Here is a 27,987-nt window from a genome sequence, read left to right as displayed (position 1 = left end):
ACAAAGTATTCTCGCTGCTCGTTCATTCATTCGTCGCACGTTGGGTAAGCTTGAAATACAGAATACGGAACTCAAGAAAGAACAACTTCGTTCCCGTTGAAAGGTAAACAAAATACCATGTTGAATGTTTGCAGTAGTTAATGTAGGTAGTTAGTTACCTGTTGTGTTAGTTGCTAGATTAATTTTACTATGAGCGAGGCCGACACACCCACCCTTGCTACCATGCTGGACCCACATTATTAGTATTATTTTTTATTTATTTAACTAAATTTGACAATGACCGCCTACCCCGGCTAAACACTCCACTAACCTGGACGAGGCTTAACTTATTGTGCACCGACCTATGGGACTCCCGATCACGGCCGGTTGCGAACCAGGGACTGTAGTGATTTTTCAAGCACTGAGACGCAGTGCCTTAGACCGCTGCGCCACTCGGGAGCCTATAAGTAACTACGTTTGGCTGTTTTTAAAGTCCTATTTTTATTTACCTGGCTCAGAAATTAACTATAAACGTTGTTACTGAAACTCCCTTCTATTTTCAGTAGAATTGAAAAGGTGTGTTACTTTGTTTACAATGTAGGCCAAAACATAAGGCCATGCTCAGATTCAGTGTTGTAATAGTCACATGTGCAGGTGTGATTGCAGGGTACAGTGAAAATTGTAGGCTTCGAGCTCCAACATGTAGGACTAAATAACTAGGTCTATGGGGAATTGAATACCATTGCCACAGTAATTGAAAGCCAGGCCAGGTGCCAATACAATTGCAAAGAACTGCCACAGGTAGCAGGAAACTGGGAAGGAACCACTCAAGTACATCCTCTGGTTGGCCAATTACAAGTTCAGTGCATCTCATTTTAACAATAGTCCAAGGCTGAATCAGGCAAGGCATACCATTGCCAACAGTGGAGACAGATCTTGGACTGGGTCAGCAAGGTGAGTGCATGAACTGAAGACCACACATCGCAGGGGTCGGTTTTCCAGATAAAAGGTAAACGTGGGGCATTGCAGTGTAGGTGAGGCAGGGCAAACCGAAGGACTCTGGCTGAGCACAACCAGGGGTAAGGCAGAGCAGATCAAGCACTTTATATATAGTTGAAGTCGGAAGTTTACACACTTAGGTTGGAGTCATTAAAACGAGTTATTCAACCACTCCACAAATTTCCTGTTAACAAACTATAGTTTTGGCAAGTCGGTTAGGACATCTACATCTACTAGGTCATTTTTCCAACAATTGTTTACAGACAGATTATTTCACTTATAAGTCACTGTATCACAATTCCAGTAGGTCAGAAGTTTACATGCACTAAGTTGACTGTGCCGTTAAACAGCTTGGAAAATTCCAGAAAATTATATAATGGCTTTAGACAAGCTTCTCAGAAAAAAAACAATAGTATGCAAGTATAAACACCATGGGACCACACAGCTGTCATACCGCTCAGGAAGGAGACGCGTTCTGTCTCCTAGAGATGAACATACTTTGGTGCGAGAAGTGCAAATCAATCCCAGAACAACAGCAAAGGACCTTGTGAAGATGCTGGAGGAAACGTGTACAAAAGTATCTATATCCAAAGTAAAACGAGTCCTATAGCGACATATCCTGCTCAGCATGGAACACGCCCACTGCTCCAAAACCACCATAAAAAGAGGCTACGGTTTGCAACTGCACATGGGGACAAAGATTGTACTTTTGAGAAATGTCCTCTGGTCTGATGAAACAAAAATAGAACTGTTTGGCCATAATGACCATTGTTATGTTTGGAGGAAAAAGGGGGAGGCTGCATGCTGAAGAACACCATCCCAACCGTGAAGCACGGGGGTGGCAGCATCATGTTGTGGGGGTGCTTTGCTGTAGGAGGGTCTGGTGCGCTTCACAAAATAGACAATTTGTGGGCAGAACTGAAAAGGTGTGTGTGTGTGAGCAAGGAGGCCTACAAACCTGACTCTGTTACACCAGCTCTGTCTGGAAGAATGGGCCAAAATTCGCCCAACTTATTGTGGGAAGCTTGTGGAAGGCTACCCAAAACGTTTGACCCAAGTTCAACAATTTAAAGGCAATGCTACCAAATACTAATTGAGTGTATGTAAACCTCTGACCCACTGGGAATGTGATGAAAGAAATAAAAGTTGAAAGAAATAATTTTCTTTACAATTATTCTGACATTTCACATTCTTAAAATAAAGTGGTGATCCTAACTGACCTAAGATGGAATTTTTACTGTGATTAAATGTCAGGAAATGTGAAACTGAGTTTAAATGTTTTTGGCTAAGGTGTAATGTAAACTTCCGACTTCAGCTGTATTATATATGTATGGTAGGCTAATCTAATCCTTTCCATTTTACTCAAACCAAATGCTGTCTCTTATACCTTTTTGTATTGTGATGGGTGCCAATTGATTTCTGCAGACAATGAGTCTACCTTGTCTCTGTTTCTACAGGACCCTTGGAAATATGTCCATTGGCGTGCCCATCAAAGTTCTGCATGAAGCAGAGGGCCACATTGTGACCTGTGAGACCAACACTGGTGAAGTGTACAGGGGCAAGCTCATTGAGGCTGAGGACAACATGAACTGCCAGGTAGGTCTTCTGATTGCCTTTAGCGTTCAGACAAATGATCTTGTTTTAGGGTATATTTGTGAGCTCATCTGTATAGGAGGGTTGTGTTTGTCCCTTTTTGAGTTGTGTTGTAAGTGTATATCGCTTCCTTTCAGATGTCCAATATCACTGTGACGCATCGGGATGGCCGTGTAGCCCAATTGGAGCAGGTCTATATCCGGGGCAGCAAGATTCGCTTCCTGATCCTACCGGACATGTTAAAAAACGCCCCTATGTTAAAGAGCATGAAAAACAAGAACCAGGGATCTGGAGCAGGAAGGGGGAAGGCAGCCATTCTCAAAGCTCAGGGTGAGTGCTGCTGCTTCTACATGCACCTATGGCGAATGAGGCAATTGCTAATTTGCGCTCAACTAAGGATACATTTTTTTTTATTTAAATGCAATTAACTGCTAACTTCTGTGCATCTTTGACTAATTGTCTTTTTTTTCTGCAGTGGCTGCAAGAGGACGGGGTCGTGGTGGAGGGATGGGAAGAGGAACCATTTTCCCGAAAAGGCGGTAGTATCTGCGTTGGTTAGTTTAAAACGATTGCATTGTACAGTTTCTTTTTATCTTTAGAGAATTTGGTACTCTACTTGATCTAATTATTTTGCTAGCCTTTTAAAAAAAATTCAAGACCTGCTTTTTGACGTTGTACTTTTTCTTTTTTCTTAAATAAATTGTTCTCCTGTCAATTTGAATTGCCTTTGGTCTGTCTAATTCTTATCGTGTGTTTTGTAAACAGTGAAATGCTTATTTACTGGCCCTTTCCAACAATGCTGAGAAATTGAATGAATAGAAAAATAACACGAGGAATAAATACACAAGGAGTAACTTGACTATACATGGGGTACCAGTACTGAGTTGCTGTGCAGGGTCTTTTACAAGGTATTAATTACAAGGTAATTAAGGTAGATATCTACATATAGGTAGGGATGAAGTAACTAGGCAACAGGATTGCTAATAAACAGTAGCAGCTGTGAAGGGTCAATTCAGATAGTCCGGTTACTAATTAGCAGTCATGGGGTGGTAGAAGCTGTTTAGGGTCCTGTTGGTTCCAGGCTTGCTGTGGTACCAGAGTGAACAGTCTTTGAAGGGGAAGCGGCTTTGTCATGCCTTCACGACTTTGTGGACTTTTGAGTGATTGTGATGTGCACTGCAACTGCTTTTTGGTGAAGGGCTAACTATACAGTTAGCATTTTGCCCATTATTTTACCTGGTTTTCTGGGTCGTCAAATATCGTTTTTGTACCACATGGTGGCGCCAGAATGAATCAAGGCTACATTATGCTTCTATGCCAAGAAAGCCCAATGCCATGCAAAGTTAGTGTTTTAACTATGCTCCGATAATTGAGGGCGAATATCTAATTTTCCTTTTGTGAATATTCGGGGAGGGATACTGTCATATGGTCCACGACCTACAGCGTTTCACCCACTGGCCACACGGTGTCTGCCCAGCTGAATTGGTTCTTCAGAGGATGCTCGCCACCTATCACGATGCTTCGTTTAGTTTCTTCACGTCGCTAGATATTTTACCAGCAACATCAACACTATTTCATGCAGTCAGGTGGCTAGCATACGGAACGCCCTTAGTTCATAATTGCACCCGAAAAGGTAAGTTTCAGAGCAACGATTAGATGGTAACGTTATTTCTACCATGCGTCACGTTTGTGGTCGAGAGATTGTTGTTTTTTTTAAAGCGTGAGCGTTGCTTCCACTAATCTTCGTTTAGGTTAGCAATCTAGCTAGCGATACATATTTTATGCTGTAGCTTGCTAGTTTAATGTAAACCGTTATCAATGTGAACCTTCCAGGGGGCCTTTGATGTTCCGGGTGTGCATGCTTTTGCGTTATTCATCGCCCTTGTCTCGCGCCCAGGACATTCTCTATCCGCTCATGAACATTTTAGCCTGCAAGCTCGATTTACTTTAAGATATGTCATGGAATTAACATTAGTTTGTGTCTACTGATTGCTTTGATGTGCTAAATGACGTTCCCCCGACTGTCAGGCGACTGGGGTCCTATATGTTTTGTGTATGTACAGGCCATCGGGAACATCTTCGGGGTTGAAACATCTGGTTACCGACGATAATAATTGTGGGTTTGCAGAATAACATTGACATTGATGCAAATGACTTCCTATTCAATTGAGCACTGTCCATATCGATAAGTCATGACAGCTATGGCCATATCGTCATGACACCAAACTTTCCACGTGCACGCTTGCAGCATCTCTGTTTGGTCAAATGTATACCAAATGGGCCTAATAATCGGCACCATCAGTCCCATTGAGACCTCTGCATAAATAGCATAGTACAGCAGCTGTAGTCTGCTTGAGAGAGGAGACTCGTTTTGCCATTCACAGGCTTATCTGGTCTCGGACTATCTACAGATCAGTGACAGGGTTGATCTGTAATGATGCTTAGAATACACCTCTGCTCCAGATGGCATTGTGTTGTTGCCTTCAGAGCAGCATCTGTTTGTTTCCAGGGCTGGAAAGAAGCTGCTTCTTCAGCGATCCACCGTAATGAGGGATCACAGAAGTTTAATGGCTTTAGCCTCAGATCTCTAGGAGCAAGGTAGTAAGTTGTCTGTCTTTGCCTGCCATGGACTCAATTATAGCTGCCTTGACAAAAAGTGACAATGTGTAAATAAGTAATCTTGCTACTTGTGTGTGTGTGTGAATTTCTCAATCACTGACTGTGTACATTAGCATCTCAAGCAAGTGGAAATAGATGGTGAGAAACAGGTCAAGACCCATCTGAGATCCAAGTAGGTCATGGGTAGTTGACCCCACTCCATTCTATTATAGGTTCAAACACAGTGGGTTAGGCAGGCTAGCTTGGCCTACATCTTGGGTCACTTCTCACCAAGTTTCTCTCCTCAAGCTAAATCAAGCTATTGTGGAACAGTGTGGGTACATTAAAATGTTGTGATTAGGGTTGCAAAGGGTTGGACATTTTCCGTGGGAAGTTAAGCCCGGGAATGTTTCTTAAATTCATCCAAAGTTAGCTTATAACAGTGAAATTTTTTTGTGGGATATATGTATTGTGGCATATTTTGGTTAAACTATCCCCAAATCAAATGGAATTGCACCCCTCTGCATGCCCAGTGCATTCTTCCATCACATGTACAGCTGATTCTCAAGATCTTGCACACTAATGAGATGCTATTGAGCCCACACTACTACACTGTCTGAGCCAAGGACGACATGCATTCTGGTAAGTTTTGATGACCAAATTGGGTGGGGTGAATACATTTTATATGACATACAAAGTGTGTTTAAATCATTTCTAACTTGTTAACAGTCCCTGCTAGTTAGTTTTTGCTACAATGTGGGGTTTAGCTTGCTTGAGCCTGCTAACTGAGGAGTGTTAATTCACCTTTTTCCATACATGTTTCATTTAAAAACATTTATCTTACAAAGGAGTTGTTTTAATCTAACTGCTTAACTATTTATCTGTACACGGAATTGTATTTTTTTTAACACTTTTTCTTCTAATCTTTACAGGAAAATGCCACAGGCTTTGTCTGATGTGTGGATACATTTCACTGTAGCTAATGTAGAAGGAAAATCTGTGTACATTTGCAAATACTGTGCCAAATCATATGTGAAGAATGCAACAAAGATGCAGAATCATCTGGCCAAGTGCATAAAGTTCCCTCACCGCTCACAACAAGCAACCTCTGACACAAGTCCCTCTACTTCTATTCGAGGTGAAAATGATGAATCAGACACCATATCGATAGCAACAGCTCATGGTCCTCCTGGAATCAGATGTTTATTTGACTCAATGGAGGAACGTAGTCAGAGAAATGCTTATGAATGTCTTGCTCTAGCTGTGTATGCAACTGGTTCACCTCTGATGCTCACAGGCAATGTGTATAGGAGGAGATTTCTGAATGTTCTTCGCCCAGCATACACCCCTCCAACCAGACATGACTTATCTATTAATTTGCTGGATGCAGAGTTCAAGTGCAGGTCAAGCAAATCATAGAGAAAGCAGACTGTATTGCAATCATCTCTGATGGGTGGTTGAATGTTCATGGGGTCGAAATAATTAACTACATCATCTCCACCCCTCAACCAGTATTCTACAAGAGCACAGGCACAAGGGACAACAGACACCGATATGGACAACCCCATCAAGAGGCTCCTCCTGGATGATGTATTTTGGGAGAGCGTGGTAAGCAGCCTAAAACTCCTGAAACCTATAGCAGCAGCCATTGTACGGATTGAGGTAGACAATGCCATCCTGTCTGATGTTCAGACTCTGCTTGCAGATGTAAGAGAAGAAATCTGTACTGCCCTGCCCACTTCCCTGTTGCTCCAAGCAGAGGAAACTGCAGTTCTGAAATACATCAAAAAGCGTGAAGATTTCTGCCTGAAGCCCATACACGCCACAGCTTACATGTTAGATCCCAAGTACGCTGGCAAGAACATCCTGTCTGGTGCAGAGATCAACAAGGCCTATGGTGTCATCACTACCATGTCTTGCCACCTTGGCCCGGATGAGGGCAAGGTTCTTGGCAGTCTGGCAAAGTACACTTCCCAGCAAGGGCTTTGGGATGGAGATGCAACATGGCAGTCGTGCCAACATATCTCATCAGCTACCTGGTGGAATGGACTTTGTGGATCTGAGGCTCTTTCCCCTGTAGCCTCCATCATCCTCCAAATTCCACCAACATCAGCCACCTCAGAGCACAACTGGTCCTTGTTTGGGAACACACATACCAAAGCACGCAACAGGATGACCAATATAAGGGTTGAAAAAGTGGTGGTAATCTGGGCAAATTTTAGCCTTTTTGAGCCTGACAATGAGCCATCCTCAACAAGGTTGGAAAGTGACAGTGAAGATCAGGCCTCAGAGTCTGATGTTCAAGAGGTGGGCATTGAAGAGGTCCAGGGAGAAGACATGGAAGCCTGAGAGGAAGACAGTCTAGAACCTGAAGCTTTTGTTATCATTTTACAGATGTTGAAACCGTTTTTGGGAGATGCGAAGGATCATTGGGGATCATTCAATATTCCCTTTCTTTTGTTGTTCAGTGAAACCGTCCCATGTGAGGAGTCAACTCATTTAACTAAAGTTACATTTGTGACTAAATATTTTTTTTTATTTCTATTGGAAGGATTTAATTGTTTGCAATTATGTCTACTTATGATAAGGTAAAAGGTTTGGTTGGTTGGGTTGTGTATCGGAGGACGCATGGCTCTCGACCTTCGTCTCTCCCGAGTCCGTACGGGAGTTGTAGAGATGAGACAAGATAGTAACTACCAGCAATAGGAAACCACGCAAAAGGAGGTAAAAAAAGAAGAGGTTTATGTTTGTCTCCATATGATATGGTAAATATATCCAATGCAAAAAACATCTACAGTTAAATGGAATTAAGTATTAATGGTATTAATAATAATTTGACTATAATCCCGTTAATTCCCACGGAAAGTTTCCACCTCAAAATGAGCAAACCCTTGTTGTGAAGCCATTCATATGATGTTAGGTTGCACAGGACATTCCTATAATGTTGACAGAACACCTGGTATAAGTTCTTTAAATTAACCTATGGTAGTTGTCTGGGATGTTGCTAGAATATTCCTTGTGATATTCACATAGGTTGCACAGTTTAGTTTAGTCAACATGGGAGGGAACAGTGCTCTGCTCTGAAAATAATGAAGGGGCACTTCGTTGTTTATTCTCTGTTGAAACTGGCCCCTGTTTGATATTGTTATTGTGTTGTTACTTGGTAACGAATGACGGAGGAAGATTCCCAAGGGTTCCACGTCATGTTCTGGATATGTCTCTCTTCTTCAAAAGAGAAACACACAAGAATCACTGCTCCAGCCTGTTTTCCCCTGGTAACACTGGGGCCACTAACTTTTTCAGTTGGTGGCACCAGCCCATGATTAAACATGTTGTTGCTGCGTCACACAATATAAAAAAGCAGTAATCACCTTGTAAAGTTACTCACAGTGAAATAAGCAGTTGAAGCAACAACAGAGCGTTTCCCTGCCATTGTTTCGGTCAGTAGAAAGCTGAGGAAAGAGGCTGGAGAAGTTGGGGTCAATTTCAATTCATGAAGTACACTGAAAATCACATTTTCAATGTTTTTTAATTGGAATTGAGGTTTGGTTTACTTTCTGAATTGACCCGGAATGGGGGGGGTGGATAGAAGTGGTGTGAGGCAGAGCAGGAGAGACACAGAAGACAGAGATTATACAGAGGCAGCTATAGGGAGTTACATGAATAGAGAAAATGTGAAAGAGATTCCAGGAGAGAGCATAAGCAATTCACTCCCAGAAGACTGTGGTGGTAAAGAAAGATGGAGGGATGTATAGAAGAGATAGACAGTGTGGAGGTAAAGGGGGGGGGGGGGCGAGAGTCAAGGCCACCTGGATGGGGTGTCTCTTCCCACACGCCATCTTCTCGTTGTGAACTTGGCTGGGGGATGAGTGTGTTTTTCCTGTCGGCTTTGACTTCACAGTCTATGGGGCCCACTCAGTTCGCACACACTGAGCGCCAATCCCCTCAACACCATGTCAGGAATCAACCTGCCGAGAGAAACCGCTCCGTCTTTACCACCCTTGACGGGCAGAGTCAACATCAGAACAGATCATGGACCCAGATTGGGTTGTGAACAGGGGGGTGTACTTGAGATAGAGAGAGGTAAACAACCTTGTTTGGCTGGAATAGATAACCTAACCCCCTATAGAGACTGATTCCTGCCCTGTTTTGAAGTTGTTAGCACATGGAGAAGCAGTATGCTAGTAACGTTGCCTAGCCTAAGTTCAAACAGCTGTAGGTTGATTTGGTTCTGAAGAATGTTTATGAAGTTGCTTTGTGTTTGCGTCATCTTGTTAGGATTTGTTTGTTGGCACCTCAACTCATTTTCATGGTTTTTATTTTGTGTTTTTGCCATTAGTGCTCTGCTCTCCTGAGGTAGACCACTGATGGAGCAGCGACATACAAGCCCTGGGGACAGTCGTTGTCATGTTTCCATGCGTTTCCTCCTGGCCCTCTGCTGAGCCCCCGTCGCCCTGCGGTCATGTCTCCCTGCCCACACACACTCACACACAGCCCCTGCCTGACCTACTGTGCAGCTGCCCTGCCCCGCAGATGAACCCTCACCCCGTCCCAGACTACATGGAGTCCCTTATCGTGGTGACCGAGTACGAGCCCAAGGGAGGTGATGAGGTGGAGGACATGGAGTGCTCTGAGACGCCCTTCAGAACCCACTCCTGCGACCTGCTGTCCCACTCTGTGGGGCACCCCGAGGCCCTGTCCCCTGAGCTCCAGGGGCACAGGGGAAGACTAAACCTGTCAGACCGGAAGCTGTCCCTGCAGGAGCGCTCCCAGACGGCCTCGTCCCCCAACGGGCGCTACATCTACCCCTCGCTGCCCTACTCTCCCATCACCTCGCCCCAATCCTCCCCGCGGCTGCCCCGTAGACCCACCGTGGAGTCTCACCGCGTCTCCATCACTGACCTGCAGGTAGGCAACGCCGCCACAGCCCTTCTGCCTTTTAACCCACCCCCCCCTGGTCTTTGGAATAAAAACACAATTTTGTGTTAGTCAAACTCTATGAACACACATCAGCTGAACTTGTGTGTTTGTCTCCAGTGGTAAATGAAGCAGCATACTGGTATAAAGGTTGAGCCTATGTGAAGGTAAGGTCCATGGTGTTAGTAGATGCCAGCTCACTCCCCAGTAGATCTCAGAAGCTTGGTCCAGTAGACTCCCTGTAGAGATGTTCTGTGTCCCAAATGGCACCCTATTCCCTGCACAGTGCACTACTTTTTACCCGAGCCCTATGGGACCTGCTATTTGGGATACAGACATGGGCTGCATTCCACACACTTAAAGGCACACCCTCCTCCACTTACCCTCGCCTTATGGTCCTTGGGGGAATCCCTGCTGCCATCTTTGCCATCGGTCCAAACAATTAGCCAAGCAAGAAAAGTTGGCAACGAAAGCCCCTCAGCCCTCGTTTGTGATCGAGTGTTGGAGTGCACATTTCTTTTCACTCCGGGGGCCTGAAACGCCCCAGAATTCTATTGGTCATGATTGGACATCTGCTAAGAAAAGTCATTCAACACTTAAAACCAACATCAATATGGAGAAGTCAACATACCAGTCTAAGTAAAAACAAATTGTACTACTAATGCACATGATGGCACAAACACGTCTCGTAAAAGTAATGGTGTTTTTGTTTGGTTGGCTTTTGGAAGCATTATCTAGCCCATACAACTTTCCCTGACATCACACTTATACGTTGTCATTTCCGATTTACCTGATATCGTCGGATGGCTAGTTTTCGATGCCTGTGGATGTGTTGTCTTCTAGCCAAGACATGAAATTCAATCATAATTGACTGTAGCGCATACAAAGCGGACACAATAGCTACCGGGGGGTTCCATGATGCCTGGATGAAAAACAACCGTGGGACGAGTGAAGAATTTCCTGGGCGAGGGCGGTCCATTTAAAATGAATGAATTCCTCCCTTGCACTGCAGGTGTAACTCATCATAACGTCATGATACGTCGTCAGAAGTGTCCACCTAATTTGAGGGCTGATGGGAGAAGGTGTGTCTTTCACATGTTTGGAATGCAGGCATGATCTCTCTGCTTGCTAGGCTGTTACCCTGCTCCCCGAACACCCCTAGACTTTACAGGATAAAAACCAGCAGAACCCATTACTCATGAATGGTACAGGCTTATATATATTTTTAATGTTTAGTCATGCTGACCTCTGGTAGTTTGTTTTCCAAGTTGAAACAAAAGGAAGGTTTTGTTAGTAAACGTATTGCTTTTACATGGATTGTTGGTTCTCCTAATGCTACACCTCGTGTGGTTCTGGCAGATTAAGAAAATGCATTAGTCATGCAAAGACGTCAGCTTCTCTCTCTTTCTCTCTCTCTCAAAGGACTGCGTGCAGCTCAACCAGTACAAGCTGAAAGATGAAATCGGAAAGGTACTGTTGTCGCTCCTCAAAGCACTTCACCATTCCTTCACCATTCCTTCACCATTCCTTCACCATTCCTCCACCATTCCTCCACCATTCCTCCACCATTCCTCCACCATTCCTTCACCATTCCTCCACCATTCCTCCACCATTCCTTCACCATTCCTCCACCATTCCTCCACCGTTCCTCCACCATTCCTCCACCATTCCTCCACCATTCCTTCACCATTCCTCCACCATTCCTCCACCATTCCTTCACCATTCCTCCACCATTCCTCCACCATTCCTTACTGTGCGTGTTTAAAAAGTCAGAGGGGATCATTAAGGACACGGTTGTCGTCATTCTCACTTCTCCCTGCCAGCCTTGTCCTCATTTCAAATTGCCTAAAATCCGTGTCCCAGGGAGAGTTAGAGGAGGATGAGAGGCTGGTATAAATAGCCAGAGTCTCCTCTCCTCTCTCCTCTCCTCGGGCAGAGTGGGTCTGTTCTGTGTGAAGCAGTAGACAATGGGAGCCTCAGGATGGGTGAAGTTGGAGAGAGAGTTCTGCCTGCTGTCTAAAGTGTCTGTGTGCGTGTACATGTGTGTGTGGTGGAAGGGGGCGGGTAGATTTAAATTTTTACTGTACTTGATTTGAAGCAGCTGGTTCTCATTGAGAGTACTCGGCCCACACATTTCCGGTGGGTCAGCTTGGGATAGCTATTGTGGGTGTGTGTGTGTGCGTGGGTGGGTGTTTGTGTGCGTGTGTTCTTTTGAGTGTGTACGTACTGTAGGTTTTTATTTGTGTGGATGATTGACAGCTACTGAACGTCACACTGCCTGTGCTCTCCTGTTCTCTGACAAGGGCTCCTATGGTGTTGTCAAGCTGGCCTACAATGAAGACAACAACACGTATTACGTGAGTCCTGCTGGCCATCTTACACACACACACACACAGTGGCGATTTTAGCATGTACAGTTTACATACAGTTTACATACGGAACTTTACATACACCTTAGCCAAATACATTTAAACTCAGTTTTTCACAATTCCTGACATTTAATCCTAGTAAAAATTCCCTGTCTTAGGTCAGTTAGGATCACCACTTTATTTTAAGAATGTGAAATGTCAGAATAATAGTAGAATGATTTATTTCAGCTTTTATTACTTTCATCACATTCCCAATGGGTCAGAAGTTTACATACACTCAATTAGTATTTGGTAGCATTGCCATTAACCTGTTTAACTTGGGTCAAACGCGTCGGGTAGCCTTCCACAAGCTTCCCACAACAAGTTGGGTGAATTTTGGCCCATTCCTCCTGACAGAGCTGGTGTAACTGAGTCAGGTTTGGCCTCCTTGCTCGCACACGCTTTTTCAGTTCTGCCCACAAATTGTCTATGGGATTGAGGTCAGGGTTTTGTGATGGCCACTCCAATACCTTGACTTTGTTGTCCTTAAGCCAGTTTGACACAACTTTGGAAGTATGCTTGGGGTCATTGTCCATTTGGAAGACCCATTTGCGACCAAGCATTAACTTCCAGACTGATTATGGCCAAGCAGTTCTATTTTTGCTCCAGCCATTACCACGAGCCCGTCCTCCCCAGTTAAGGTGCCACCAACCTCCTGCGATATGCACGGGTTTGTAGCATGTAACGACAATCCCCTTTACTGTACATCTCTCCATACTTTGATGTCAGACCTCTTTCCCTCTCCTCCCTCTCTCCCTCCAGGCGATGAAAGTGCTGTCCAAGAAGAGGCTGATGAGGCAGGCAGGTTTCCCACGTAAGTACTGAGCCTGTGGCATATGGTCAATCCAGCAGGGAACACATAGACTATTCTAGGACACTACAGTGAGACTGCTGTAGACCAGTGGTCACCAACCTTTGCTGAGTCCAGATGCAAGCCAAGATCTACCGCTCAGATAACAAAACATGTACCTATTGAAAACAGTTTTGTAGCAATGAGGTTTGTAGTAGGCTACATCACTACGTGTTGGCTGTGCTTGAATTACCCTGCCAATGTTCTTCTCAGACCATTTTGAGATTATATTTAAAAAAAAATGTAGATACATGACCATGATCATTTGTTGTATTACTTGTGAAGCTCAGGTGAGTGAGCAATATCATTGGCTTTTTATGTAATTTTACTGGACTGATGGCCTGCATCTCATGGTCAGTCTGATGGGGGAGGGAGCAGCGATGAGGCTGCCTGTCACCCGACTCACCCTCCCTCCTCTCTCCCTCCCTCCTCTCTCCCTCCTCTCTCACCTGACTCACCGTCCCTCGTCTCTCCCTCCTCTCTCACCCGACTCACCGTCCCTCCTCTCTCCCTCCTCTCTCACCCGACTCACCGTCCCTCCTCTCTCACCCGACTCACTGTCCCTCCTCTCTCACCCGACTCACCGTCCCTCCTCTCTCACCCGACTCACCGTCCCTCCTCTCTCCCTCCTATCTCACCCGACTCACCGTCCCTCCTCTCTCACCCGACTCACCGTCCCTCCTCTCTCCCTCCTATCTCACCCGACTCACCGTCCCTCCTCTCTCCCTCCTATCTCCCTCCTATCTCACCCGACTCACCGTCCCTCCTCTCTCCCTCCTATCTCACCCGACTCACCGTCCCTCCTCTCTCCCTCCTCTCTCACCCGACTCACCGTCCCTCCTCTCTCCCTCCCTCCTCTCTCCCTCCCTCCTCTCTCCCGACTCACCGTCCCTCCCCCCTGTCTCCTCTCTCCCTCCTCTCTCACCCGACTCACCGTCCCTCCTCTGTCCCTCCCTCCTCTCTCCCTCCTCTCTCACCCGACTCACCGTCCCTCCTCTCTCCCTCCTCTCTCACCCGACTCACCATCCCTCCTCTCTCCCTCCTCTCTCCCTCCTCTCTCACCCAACTCACCGTCCCTCCTCTCTCCCTCCCTCCTCTCTCCCTCCCCTCTCACCCGACTCACCGTCCCTCCTCTCTCCCTCCTCTCTCACCCGACTCACCGTCCCTCCTCTCTCCCTCCCTCCTTTCTCCCTCCCTCCTCTCTCCCGACTCACCGTCCCTACCCCCCTTCTCCTCTCTCCCTCCTCTCTCACCCGACTCACCGTCCCTCCTCTCTCCCTCCTCTCTCACCCGACTCACCATCCCTCCTCTCTCCCTCCTCTCTCACCCAACTCACCGTCCCTCCTCTCTCCCTCCCTCCTCTCTCCCTCCTCTCACCCTCCTCTCTCCCTCCTCTCACCCGACTCACCGTCCCTCCTCTCTCCCTCCTCTCTCCCTCCTCTCTCACCCGACTCACCGTCCCTCCTCTCTCCCTCCTCTCTCACCCGACTCACCGTCCCTCCTCTCTCCCTCCTCTCTCCCTCCTCTCTCACCCAACTCACTGTCCCTCCTCTCTCCCTCCCCTCTCACCCGACTCACCGTCCCTCCTCTCTCCCTCCCTCCTCTCTCCCTCTCTCCCGACTCACCGTCCCTCCTCCCCCCTCTCCCTCCTCTCACCCTCCTCTCTCCCTCCTCTCACCCGACTCACCGTCCCTCCTCTCTCCCTCCTCTCTCACCCGACTCACCGTCCCTCCTCTCTCCCTCCTATCTCACCCGACTCACCGTCCCTCCTCTCTCCCTCCTATCTCACCCGACTCACCGTCCCTCCTCTCTCCCTCCTCTCTCACCCGACTCACCGTCCCTCCTCTCTCCCTCCCTCCTCTCTCCCTCCCTCCTCTCTCCCGACTCACCGTCCCTCCCCCCCTTCTCCTCTCTCCCTCCTCTCTCACCCGACTCACCGTCCCTCCTCCCCCCTCTCCCTCCTCTCACCCTCCTCTCTCCCTCCTCTCACCCGACTCACCGTCCCTCCTCTCTCCCTCCTCTCTCACCCGACTCACCGTCCCTCCTCTCTCCCTCCTCTCTCACCCGACTCACCATCCCTCCTCTCTCCCTCCTCTCTCCCTCCTCTATCACCCAACTCACCGTCCCTCCTCTCTCTCTCCCTCCTCTCTCACCCGACTCACCGTCCCTCCTCTCTCCCTCCCTCCTCTCTCACCCGACTCACCGTCCCTCCTCTCTCCCTCCCTCCTCTCACCCTCCTCTCTCACCCGACTCACCGTCCCTCCCCCCTTCTCCTCTCTCCCTCCTCTCTCACCCGACTCACCGTCCCTCCTCTGTCCCTCCCTCCTCTCTCCCTCCTCTCTCACCCGACTCACCGTCCCTCCTCTCTCCCTCCCTCCTCTCTCACCCGACTCACCGTCCCTCCTCTCTCACCCGACTCACCGTCCCTCCTCTCTCCCTCCATCCTCTCTCCCTCCTCTCTCCCTCCTCTCACCCGACTCACCGTCCCTGCTCTCTCCCTCCACTGAGAAAAGGTGACACAGTCTTTCAGCTGATGGCGAATCTCAAGTCGCACAGCATTATTTCTGCCTCATGCCCTAATTCATGTTAGTTCGATGTCCATATAAAGTGAAATATTACTAAATTTAAAAAAGAGACAAGCCGCTAATAATAACAATGCAAACTTATGGGAACACTTTGTTGTACTCATTCATACAGCTGCAGTGCTGGTTGTACTCATTCATACAGCTGCTGTGCTGGTTGTACTCATTCATACAGCTGCAGTGCTGGTTGTACTCATTCATACAGCTGCAGTGCTGGTTGTACTCGTTCACACAGCTGCAGTGCTGGTTGTACTCATTTACACAGCTGCAGTGCTGGTTGTACTCATTCATACAGCTGCAGAGCTGGTTGTACTCATTCATACAGCTGCAGTGCTGGTTGTACTCATTCATACAGCTGCAGTCCTGGTTGTACTCATTCACACAGCTGCAGTGATGGTTGTACTCATTCACACAGCTGCAGTGCTGGTTGTACTCATTTACACAGCTGCAGGGATGGTTGTACTCATTCATACAGCTGCAGTGATGGTTGTACTCATTCATTACAGCTGCAGTGATGGTTGTACTCATTCATTACAGCTGCAGTGATGGTTGTACTCATTACAGCTGCAGTGCTGGTTGTACTCATTTATTACAGCTGCAGTGATGGTTGTACTCATTACAGCTGCAGTGATGGTTGTACGCATTCATACAGCTGCAGTGATGGTTGTACGCATTCATACAGCTGCAGTGATGGTTGTACTCATTCATTACAGCTGCAGTGATGGTTGTACTCATTCATTACAGCTGCAGTGATGGTTGTACTCATTCATTACAGCTGCAGTGATGGTTGTACTCATTCATTACAGCTGCAGTGATGGTTGTACGCATTCATACAGCTGCAGTGATGGTTGTACTCATTTATTACAGCTGCAGTGATGGTTGTACTCATTACAGCTGCAGTGATGGTTGTACGCATTCATACAGCTGCAGTGATGGTTGTACGCATTCATACAGCTGCAGTGATGGTTGTACTCATTCATTACAGCTGCAGTGATGGTTGTACTCATTCATTACAGCTGCAGTGATGGTTGTACTCATTCATTACAGCTGCAGTGATGGTTGTACTCATTCATTACAGCTGCAGTGATGGTTGTACGCATTCATACAGCTGCAGTGATGGTTGTACTCATTCATTACAGCTGCAGTGATGGTTGTACTCATTACAGCTGCAGTGATGGTTGTACTCATTCATTACAGCTGCAGTGATGGTTGTACTCATTCATTACAGCTGCAGTGATGGTTGTACTCATTTATTACAGCTGCAGTGATGGTTGTACTCATTCATTACAGCTGCAGTGATGGTTGTACTCATTCATTACAGCTGCAGTGATGGTTGTACTCATTCATTACAGCTGCAGTGATGGTTGTACTCATTCATTACAGCTGCAGTGATGGTTGTACTCATTCATTACAGCTGCAGTGATGGTTGTACTCATTCATTACAGCTGCAGTGATGGTTGTACTCATTCATTACAGCTACAGTGATGGTTGTACTCATTCATACAGCTGTAGTGCTGGTTGTACTCATTCAGATAGCTGCAGTGCTGGTTGTACTCATTCACACAGCTGCAGTGCTGGTTGTACTCATTCATTACAGCTGCAGTGATGGTTGTACTCATTCACAGAGCTGCTGTGCTGGTTGTACTCATTCATACAGCTGCAGTGCTGGTTGTACTCATTCATTACAGCTGCAGTGCTGGTTGTACTCATTCATTACAGCTGCAGTGATGGTTGTACTCATTCATTACAGCTGCAGTGATGGTTGTACTCATTCATTACAGCTGCAGTGATGGTTGTACTCATTCACATAGCTGCAGTACTGGTTGTACTCATTCATACAGCTGCAGTGCTGGTTGTACTCATTCATACAGCTGCAGTGCTGGTTGTACTCATTCACACAGCTGCAGTGCTGGTTGTAGTGTGAGTAGAAGTAGGGATGCACATTTTATGGCTTATAAAAGTTTTGAACAAAGTATTGACAGTGCTGAATAATGACTTAAACATGAACTTACTCATCAGTGCTCTGCTGTATTCGTTGACTCTCTCTAGTCATGTTTTTGAAATCTCTCGGTATCAACTTTGCTGTGCATTCAAGGTTTCTTTTCACAGTGTATGGCTCGAGGAAACTGTGCAAACACAGTGATTTGAGCTTTCTGATTGGCCAGCTGTAGGCCTATAGGTACACTTGATTTGCTCTCTGGGCCTGCCAGGTAGGCAGAGTTCTACGTTCAGACACATGAAATGGTTCAAAATGGGAACACTTTGCCTTCCCGGCGCTAGGGCTGCTGAATCAAGTGCACCTACCGCCAACAGTGTGAAAGGAATTTTAAATAATAGGAACGCAAGGCTTTATCGTAGTTTTTTTTTACAGAAATGTTTGGTGATCAACTAGGAATGCCTTGGAGATCGACCAGTTGATCGCGATCGAACCGGTTGGTGACCACTGCTGTAGACTAACCAGACCACTACACTTTCTCCCCTCCCTCCCTCCTCCTTCCTGTCCACCTGCAGGGAGACCACCCCCCCGCGGAGCCAAAGCAGCCCCCGAAGGCCCCCCTCAGCCAAAAGGACCGCTAGAACGGGTCTACCAGGAGATTGCCATCCTAAAAAAGCTGGACCATCCCAATGTAGTGAAGCTAGTGGAGGTGAGGCTCTACAATCTGGATGGTGTTTGTCCTCTTAACACAAGCTGTTGTGTGTTGCCAATGCATAATACATTAGCAACACATTATGTCACTGTTTGAGTTCAGTGTTATTTTCATGAGACAGGAACCTCTCTGCTTCAATTGTTTTGTCAAAAATGTCATACAATATTATTGTGACTGCTCGTTGGCACTGTGGCACTGTCAGTGATTGCAAGTGGGTTTGTGTTTACAACAGACTGCTAGTATTGTAGTGTGCTGTCGGTCTAGTATGTGTGCTCCTCTGAACCTGCGTCCCTCTCTTCTCCTGCCAGGTTCTTGACGACCCTGGTGAGGACCATCTGTACATGGGTAAGATTGGCCTGATTCTGCGCTTATCAGCGCGCACACACACACACACACACCGATAGATATCCCTTCAGTTCACATTACACAGTCACTGTTCAACATCGTTATGAGGTGTGAGACACACACGTCCCACTCACTTCCTTAATCAGACCCATTCACAGATTTGATCATTTTAATCATGATAACTAACTAGCTAAAGCGTTGATGATGTACTAATGATGGCATCTCTGTTCTTTTTACAGTGTTCGAGCTGGTCAAAAAGGGGTGGGTTAATCCTCTTGCTACTGTAATCAGTATAAGCTGGAGTGAGCTCAATCTCGTTAAGCACTGACGCTCAATTTACTGCTCTCTCGCTGTGTCTGTTTGTGTGTGTGTCTCGCTCGTGCACAGGGCTGTGATGGAGGAGTTGCCCACGGACAAGCCGCTAAATGAGGACCAAGCTCGGTTCTACTTCCAAGACCTAGTCAGGGGGATTGAGTTCTGTGAGTGGGTTCTCTTCTCTAATCACAGTACTGTCTGTGCTCTCCCTCTCTTTGTTGCTGCACACCGGTAGCTCACCTGTGTTCCCTATAAATTGCTGTTGTGAATGAAAAAGATTTGCACCCACACCCTGGCTGCAAAGCCGGAACATCTGTGTACGCAATCCCTGACGCAGTGACAATAATACAAATGAAGTAAGCTTCATGTGACCCCTTTTTGAGTGTGGACCCATCACACCTTTTTTGCTTGTCTGAATTTGCGGGTTTTACGCACCCACCAAACATTTGGGAGAGCACAATGGTCTTCTTCTGATTAGCTACTCTTCTGCTCTTCAGCCACCCACTGCCTCCTTTCCACAATGCACATAATCACAATAGCTTTCAGTGGCATTATTGCACTCAAGCACAGTGTGCATCCTAAGTGGCACCCTATTTCCTATATGGGGCTCTGGTTAAAGTAGTGCACTATATAGGGTATAGGGTACCATTTGGGACTATTTCCTATATGGGGCTCTGGTCAAAGTAGTGCACTATATGGGGCATAGGGTGCCATTCGGGGCACCCAGGCTTACCACAAGCTCTGTCTTCTACCAGAGCAGTACACACGGAGAGATGGAGGGAGAGAGATGCACTATAAGGGTACTTCAAGCAGCACTCAAACCTCTCTTCCTCTCCCACATACAACTACTCAGACACCCCCCCTTCACTTTAACACAAAGAGTCCTCCTTTCCCTGTATCTTCAGGAGGTGTTATACAGAGGTGTGTTTGTAACAGATTGAGATCGCACCGGAACAACTCACCCACAGCTTAAAATGGTGCCGTTGAATCAGATCCTTTTCAGTGCTTAGTAGGTTGTCAAATCAAACTTTATTTGCCACACGCGCCGAATACAACAAGTGTAGACTTTACCGTGAAATGCTGACTTACAAGCCCTTAACCAACAGTGCAGTTCAGGAAGAAGAAAATATTTACCAAGTAGACTGAAATAAAAAGTAACACAATAAGAATAACAAGCAGATGGTCATGTGTTTGCGGGCAGAGGGTCACTAGTTAAAGCCGTGCTATGGACAGGGACTGTGAAGGAAGCGATACCGTTTAGCAGCACAGTGGTTACAGAGGGACAAATGACAAGTAGTCAAATGTATGACTCGTTACCGTGAGAGCCTCTGCTAAATGACTAATAATACTATGCTGTTGTTTTCCAGTGCATTACCAGAGGATCATCCACCGGGACATCAAGCCCTCTAACCTCCTGGTTGGGGAGGACGGTCACATTAAGATCGCTGACTTCGGGGTCAGTAACCAGTTTGAGGGGGCCGACGCCCTCCTCACCAGCACGGTAGGCACGCCCGCCTTCCTCGCCCCCGAGACCCTCTCCGAGACCAGGAAGAACTTCTCTGGCAAGGTGAATGAGCTTATGTCAGTGAGCTTCTCTCTGAAATTCCTTAAGGGCAGCTGTTATGAGGAAATGATGTGGGTTTTAAGTGAATTCTGTTTCTTCTTATAGGCATTGGACGTTTGGGCCATGGGAGTGACGCTGTACTGTTTCGTGTTTGGAGTGGTAAACCTCTCCTCCTACTCTGCTCTATATGTTATTACAATCCACAGCTGCATGATGCAATAGTTCAGCCTTATGACCGATACGGAACATGTTTCACCTGACGAGTTCTCATTTGAATGTGACTGTCAACAGTGTCCCTTTATGGATGAACGCATCATCAGTCTTCATCAGAAGATCAAGACTCAGCCAGTGGAGCTGCCAGAGCAGTGAGTTCTCCATTCAACTCTACTGGGAGGGGATACGATCCATGTTTAATGAAGGACCCTAACTCTTGTTGTGGCCCCTACAGTTCAGACTTATCTGATGATCTGAAAGATCTGCTACTGAAGATGCTTGACAAGAATCCAGAGACCAGGATATCAGTACCGCAGATTAAGGTCTGCTTTTTAGTGATTTGTGTGTGTGTGTGTGTGTGTGTGTGTTTGTAATGGTAATGCACTTAGTGTGTGTGGCTGCATCACGTTGGGCCTCTCTCTGCTCCCTCCAGGTGCACCCGTGGGTGACGCGGCGAGGAGCGGAGCCCCTCCCTCTGGAGGACGATAACTGCTGCATGCTGATCGAGGTGACCGAGGAGGAGGTTGAGAACTCTGTCAAACACATCCCCAGTCTGGCCACTGTGGTGAGTGGTGGGAGGAGGACACACACAGGCCACACTGCACTGCCTTCATAGCTAGAATCTGTAGTTGATACTTCCTTTTTTGGGACCATTGATATGTGCCCATTGATTCTTAAAGAATATAACTTATACAGTGGGAAGAACAAGTATTTGATACACTGCTGATTTTACAGGTTTTCCTACTTACAAAGCATGTAGAGGTCTGTAATTTTTATCATAGGTACACTTCAACTGTGAGAGACGGAATCTAAAACAAAAATCCAGAAAATCCCATTGTAGGACTTTTAAGTAATTAATTTGCATTTTATTGCATCACATAAGTATTTGATACATCAGAAAAGCAGAACTTAATATTTGGTACAGAAACCTTTGTTTGCAATTACAGAGATCATATGTTTCCTGTAGTTCTTGACCAGTTTTGCACACACTGGAGCAGGGATTTTGGCCCACTCCTCCATACAGACCTTCTCCAGATCCTTCAGGTTTCGGGGCTGTCACTGGGCAATACGGACTTTCAGCTACCTCCAAAGATGTTCTATTGGGTTCAGGTCTGGAGACTGGCTAGGCCACTCCGGGACCTTGAGATGCTTCTTACGGAGCCACTCCTTAGTTGCCTTGGCTGTGTGTTTCGGGTCGTTGTCATGCTGGAAAACCCAGCCACGACCCCGCTTCAATGCTCTTACTGAGGGAAGGAGGTTGTTGGCCAAGATCTCGCGATACATGGCCCCATCCATCCTCCCCTCAATACGGTGCAGTCGTCCTGTCCCCTTTGCAGAAAAGCATCCCCAAAGAATGATGTTTCCACCTCCATGCTTCACGGTTGGGATGGTGTTCTTGGGGTTGTACTCATCCTTCTTCTTCCTCCAAGCACTGCGAGTGGAGTTTAGACCAAAAAGCTCTATTTTTGTCTCATCAGACCACATGACCTTCTCCCATTCCTCCTCTGGATCATCCAGATGGTCATTGGCAAACTTCAGACTGGCCTGGACATGCGCTGGCTTGAGCAGGGGGACCTTGCGTGCGCTGTAGGATTTTAATCCATGACGGTGTAGTGTGTTACTAATGTTTTCTTTGAGACTGGGGTCCCAGCTCTCTTCAGGTCATTGACCAGCTGTGTAGTCCTGCTGTGTAGTTCTGGGATGATCCCTCAACTTCCTCATGATCATTGATGCCCCACGAGGTGAGATCTTGCATGGAGCCCCAGACCGAGGGTGATTGACCATCATCTTGAACTTCTTCCATTTTCGAATAATTGCGCCAACAGTTGTTGCCTTCTCACCAAGCTGCTTGCCTATTGTCCTGTAGCCCATCCCAGCCTTGTGCAGGTCTACAATTTTACCCCTGATGTCCTTACACAGCTCTCTGGTCTTGGCCATTGTGGAGAGGTTGTAGTCAGTTTGATTGAGTGTGTGGACAGGTGTCTTTTATACAGGTAACGAGTTCAAACAGGTGCAGTTAATACAGGTAATGAGTGGAGAACAGGAGGGCTTCTTAAAGAAAAACTAACGGGTCTGTTAGAGCCGGAATTCTTACTGGTTGGTAGGTGATCAAATACTTATGTCATGCAATAAAATGCAAATTAATTACTTAAAAATCATACAATGTGATTTTCTGGATTTTTTGTTTTTAGATTCCGTCTCTCACAGTTGAAGTGTACCTATGATAAAAATTACAGACCTCTACATGCTTTGTAAGTAGGAAAACCTGCAAAATCGGCAGTGTATCAAATACTTGTTCTCCCCACTGTAAATGCCTCATGAGCTTAGTTCAACTGTCGCACCCCATCAGAACCCAACATATAAACCTGTTTTGCTCCAATGTTTGTTAACATCGTAAATGTAAACGGACACTGCACAGCCTCAAAACATGGTTTTAAACTATAATTTTGATATCCATATCCCTGTTTATGAATTAAAGAGTGGTTATATTTCTCCAGGCCCATCCCTCAGCTTTTTATCAAAACGGGCGGGATAAATGCGTTGTTTATTGTTTCAGTTAAGGATTCTAGCTTTAACACTGGATTAAGCATGATAGCACTGGATTAAACATGATAGCACTGGATTAAACATGATAGCACTGGATTAAACATGATAGCACTGGATTAAACATGATAGCACTGGATTAAACATGATATCACGGGATTAAACATGATAGCACTGGATTAAACATGATGGCACTGGATTAAGCATGATGGCACTGGATTAAACATGATAGCACTGGATTAAACATGATAGCACTGGATTAAACATGATAGCACTGGATTAAACACGATAGCACGGGATTAAACACAATAGCACGGGATTAAACACAGACGATGCAATCTCAACCACACTGCACACTGCCCTAACCCATCTGGACAAGAGGAATACCTATGTGAGAATGCTGTTCATCGACTACAACTCAGCATTTAACACCATAGTACCCTCCAAACTCGTCATTAAGCTCGAGACCCTGGGTCTCGACCCCGCCATGTGCAACTGGGTACTGGACTTCCTTCCGCCTCCAACTCAATCATCAAGTTTGCGGACGACACAACAGTGGTAGGCTTGATTACCAACAACGACGAGACGGCCTACAGGGAGGAGGTGAGGGCCCTCGGAGTGTGGTGTCAGGAAAATACCCTCACACTCAACGTCAACAAAACTAAGGAGATGATTGTGGACTTCAGGAAACAGCAGAGGGAACACCCCCCTATCCACATCGATGGAACAGCAGTGGAGAGGGTAGTAAGTTTTAAGTTCCTCGGCGTACACATCACAGACAAACTGAATTGGTCCACCCACACAGACAGCATCGTGAAGAAGGCGCAGCAGCGCCTCTTCAACCTCAGGAGGCTGAAGAAATTTGGCTTGTCACCAAAATCACCCACAAACTTCTACAGATGCACAATCGAGAGCATCCTGTCGGGCTGTATCACCGCCTGGTACGGCAACTGCTCCGCCCACAACCGTAAGGCTCTCCAGAAGGTAGTGAGGTCCGCACAACGCATCACCGGGGGCAAACTACTTGCCCTCCAGGACACCTACACCACCCGATGTCACAGGAAGGCCATAAAGATCATCAAGGACTACAACCATCCGAGCCACTGCCTGTTCACCCCGCTATCATCCAGAAGGCGAGGTCAGTACAGGTGCATCAAAGCTGGGACCGAGAGACTGAAAAACAGCTTCTATCTCAAGGCCATCAGACTGTTAAACAGCCACCACTAACATTGAGTGGCTGCTGCCAACACACTGACTCAACTCCAGCCACTTTAATAATGGGAATTGATGTAAAATATATCACTAGCCACTTTAAACAATGCTACTTAATATAATGTTTACATACAATACATTAGTCATCTCATATGTATATACTGTACTCTATACCATCTACTGCATCTTTATGTAATACATGTATCACTAGCCACTTTAAACTATGCCACTTTGTTTACATACTCATCTCATATGTATATACTGTACTCGATACCATCTACTGCATCTTGCCTATGCTGCTCTGTACCATCACTCATTCTCATATCTTTATGTACATATTCTTTATCCCTTTACACTTGTGTGTATAAGGTAGTAGTTTTGGAATTGTTAGTTAGATTACTCGTTGGTTATTACTGCATTGTCGGAACAAGAAGCACAAGCATTTCGCTACACTCGCATTAACATCTGCTAACCATGTGTATGTGACAAATAAAATTTGATTTGATTTTTGATTTGATTAGCACGGGATTAAACATGAGAGCACGGGATTAAACATGAGAGCACGGGATTAAACATGAGAGCACGGGATTAAACATGAGAGCACGGGATTAAACATGAGAGCACGGGATTAAACATGAGAGCACGGGATTAAACATGAGAGCACGGGATTAAACATGAGAGCACGGGATTAAACATGAGAGCACGGGATTAAACATGAGAGCACGGGATTAAACATGATAGCACGGGATTAAACATGATAGCACGGGATTAAACATGAGAGCACGGGATTAAACATGAGAGCACGGGATTAAACATGATAGCACTGGATTAAACATGAGAGCATGGGATTAAACATGATAGCACGGGATTAAACATGATAGCACTGGCTCAGAACTCACACTCAGGCTCATTTTGCAGCAGGCAGTCTCTTGGTGTACTGGGACAAGAGGCCACACTTTACAGTTCACAAAAGATACCTTATGAATGTTCATTCATTGATTTAATATCATCAGTTTCCTTTCAGCTCTTTTGATTGTTTCATCTACAATTACTGTTGTACAGCTGGGTAGTTACACTGGTTACACAGAAGTTATAAAGTCATTAAACCACGAGGGCGAACTTGATATGAAGTGTTGTAACTAATAAACGACTGTTTGACCAGAAAAAGTGAATGATAAACGTAGGACATTTGATCACAGCCACTCTGCTCTGTGACAGGTGTCAATCTTAACTCTGTGGTGTAGCCCATTCAAATGTCTCTCTGTCTGTAGATCCTGGTGAGGACCATGCTGAGGAAGCGCTCCTTTGGGAACCCCTTTGACTGGGGCCGCCAGAGAACCGAAGACCGAGGCACCGGTCTGTCTGCACCAGGACACGTGCTCACGTAAGTTCCCCTCTCTTAGGCCTTTTTCACTGCTCTCTAGTCAGTAGAGAAACATCTTTTCTAAACAGTTAGGGTTGCAAAATATCTGTGTTTTTCTCAGGTTTTCTCAAAATCCTGGTTGTAGGATTCTGGATTTTCTACTTATTTCCGGAACATTTCTGGAAAACCTGGCAATTTTAAGAAAGTTTCAAGAAATGTGCAATCCTACAATCACTTAATAATGTAATGTAGCTTCATATTGCAATAGAAAAGCTCAGTGTTGGGGGTTCTTTTGTACATGGCTAACTATTCTTATCTTGCGAAATTGATTCTTAATTGTCATTAAATTATAGTAGGATGTCACGTAGATGGTGTTAAGATTTACTTGTGATATACTCGTCTGTGGTTGCTGTAGCAACCTCTTAATCTGCCCCCCCCTCCCCCTCCTGCCCGCCAGCAAAGGGAGAGCGGGCAATGTGAGATGCTGCTACATTCATAGTAACCAAAGAAGGTAAAGGACTATGGGCCTGCCACTGCCTTGCCTGCCTATCTAGCTCAATACTATTCAAGTGGTATGAAACTCACTTAAGTCCATAGGCATGAGTGGTGTTTGTCGTCAAGTGCTCCTGTGTAACAGATCAACATGCAGTCAAGGGAATAATTATAGCCAATACACAGGGGTACTTGAAACCATGTCTGGGAACCTCTTGCTGATCCCCAACTGGGATGACCTGGGGTTCCCGTACGACCAAGTGCAATCTAAGGTGTTTCTGGTCAAGTGTGAACTGTACAGCAATGAGCAGAGTAGAAACCGTCAAGTCAGCAAATTAGAATGAATCAATCTCATCCTTGGCCAAGCACTTATAGAACTGCAGCCTAAACACTTTCCCTTTGAAAACCCTGATTTAAATTTGGCCGAATATCTGTATTTAAAAAATGGGTCATTGATTCCTCCGCATGCAGCATCACAATACCCTCCTCCCTCCCAAGGACATACCAGTGAACTACTTTGATGTTGTCGTTTTTTTAAATCTCTGACCTGAATGTTCAACTAACAGCTTGCTAAGTTCCCTCTCTGCTCAATCTCTCCAGTTACGTAGCTAACAAGTGAATGGTTCCACTCAGTTTCCCAGCTGTATCTCTACAGTGCTAGAATTGACACAGGTACTTAGCACTGGTGGCTGTATTGAATTCTGCTCCTCCGGTTTGTTTCCTAGGAAACAAGAGAGCGGGGAGGGCATGAGAAGTATGGACCTGCCCTTGGTGGGCGAAGATGAGACTCTTTCCTGATGCGGTGTGGTTTCTCAGCGCGAGGGTGAAGGCATGCTAGCGAATTATGTTGGTTGAAGCCACTAATGTCTTTTGTGGAGGTGGACAGGACTGTTATAGGGATGTGACGGGAGCCTGAACACCCTTTTGGTGAAAGCTCCCTCCTGACTGTCACTCACTAACACCCATCTGTAATGCATGCTCATGTTTCTAGTCATAGCATGCTCTGTCACAGGCTTCTGATATAAAGGTCTGTATTTTAGCCTAGGTACATGTGTTTCTCCAGGCCTCCTCCGTTTGAAAAGGCTCTCACGTTTACTACAGGGGTATAGGGGACGGGAAGGGGTGTTTGTGGACGGTTGTACATTTTCAAGGGCGAGCCCTGTCCCCCACATATTAATAGAGCAAGTTACTTAACTATGATTGTCTGGACCACTCACCATTAATGTGGACAGTTTTGTAACGATAAACAGGAGAGGTTTATTGAAACGAAAAATAGGTTTACTACATTCCTGGTATGCATGTGAGTTTGTTTCTTTCCCAGTGCAGCCATTGTTTACGCTACACAATCATAGAATTTGTTATCGA

General features: G+C 46.0%; 3 protein-coding genes across 3 annotated transcripts in view; all 3 read left to right on the top strand.

The window, feature by feature from the left end:
• On the top strand, positions 1-3,292 carry LOC139388784 (small nuclear ribonucleoprotein Sm D3-like). Its single transcript, XM_071135703.1, has 4 exons — positions 1-103; positions 2,436-2,574; positions 2,709-2,901; positions 3,047-3,292. Exons 2-4 carry the CDS (start codon positions 2,449-2,451, stop codon positions 3,112-3,114), a joined length of 387 nt encoding a protein of 128 aa, XP_070991804.1. The 5' UTR covers positions 1-103; positions 2,436-2,448; the 3' UTR covers positions 3,115-3,292.
• A 789-nt stretch (positions 3,293-4,081) lies between these two features.
• LOC139388782 (calcium/calmodulin-dependent protein kinase kinase 2-like) lies at positions 4,082-26,155 on the top strand. Its single transcript, XM_071135699.1, has 15 exons — positions 4,082-4,204; positions 9,509-10,077; positions 11,509-11,556; positions 12,390-12,443; positions 13,257-13,308; positions 18,438-18,571; positions 18,883-18,919; positions 19,159-19,180; positions 19,307-19,398; positions 20,602-20,801; positions 20,904-20,957; positions 21,090-21,163; positions 21,247-21,334; positions 21,445-21,576; positions 26,039-26,155. The coding sequence occupies exons 2-15, from the start codon at positions 9,577-9,579 to the stop codon at positions 26,153-26,155; spliced, it is 1,605 nt and encodes a 534-aa protein (XP_070991800.1). The 5' UTR covers positions 4,082-4,204; positions 9,509-9,576.
• The window catches only part of LOC139388783 (dual specificity testis-specific protein kinase 2-like), a 33,222-nt gene continuing 31,323 nt past the window's right edge, over positions 26,089-27,987 (top strand). The window contains exon 1 of the mRNA XM_071135702.1: positions 26,089-26,151. The gene's annotated coding sequence lies outside the window, so the exon portion shown is untranslated. The remainder of the gene's footprint in view (positions 26,152-27,987) is intronic.

Source organism: Oncorhynchus clarkii, chromosome 29 (genome assembly GCF_045791955.1).
Source record: "Oncorhynchus clarkii lewisi isolate Uvic-CL-2024 chromosome 29, UVic_Ocla_1.0, whole genome shotgun sequence".
Taxonomy (NCBI): domain Eukaryota; kingdom Metazoa; phylum Chordata; class Actinopteri; order Salmoniformes; family Salmonidae; genus Oncorhynchus; species Oncorhynchus clarkii.
The sequence above is the reverse complement of the archived record's forward strand: the minus strand, read 5'-3'. Positions and strand labels throughout refer to the sequence as shown.

What these genes read in the sequence shown, in the direction of transcription:
- LOC139388782 (XM_071135699.1), top strand. Translation starts at nt 9,577, where the DNA reads ATGTTTCCATGCGTTTCCTCCTGGCCCTCTGCTGAGCCCCCGTCGCCC. An exon ending in AAGACAACAACACGTATTAC is followed by an intron (nt 12,444 to 13,256) that starts GTGAGTCCTGCT and finishes CTCTCCCTCCAG; the next exon opens with GCGATGAAAGTGCTGTCCAA. An exon ending in ACTGTTTCGTGTTTGGAGTG is followed by an intron (nt 20,958 to 21,089) that starts GTAAACCTCTCC and finishes GACTGTCAACAG; the next exon opens with TGTCCCTTTATGGATGAACG.
- LOC139388784 (XM_071135703.1), top strand. Translation starts at nt 2,449, where the DNA reads ATGTCCATTGGCGTGCCCATCAAAGTTCTGCATGAAGCAGAGGGCCAC. An exon ending in AGGACAACATGAACTGCCAG is followed by an intron (nt 2,575 to 2,708) that starts GTAGGTCTTCTG and finishes GCTTCCTTTCAG; the next exon opens with ATGTCCAATATCACTGTGAC. An exon ending in AGCCATTCTCAAAGCTCAGG is followed by an intron (nt 2,902 to 3,046) that starts GTGAGTGCTGCT and finishes TTTTTTCTGCAG; the next exon opens with TGGCTGCAAGAGGACGGGGT.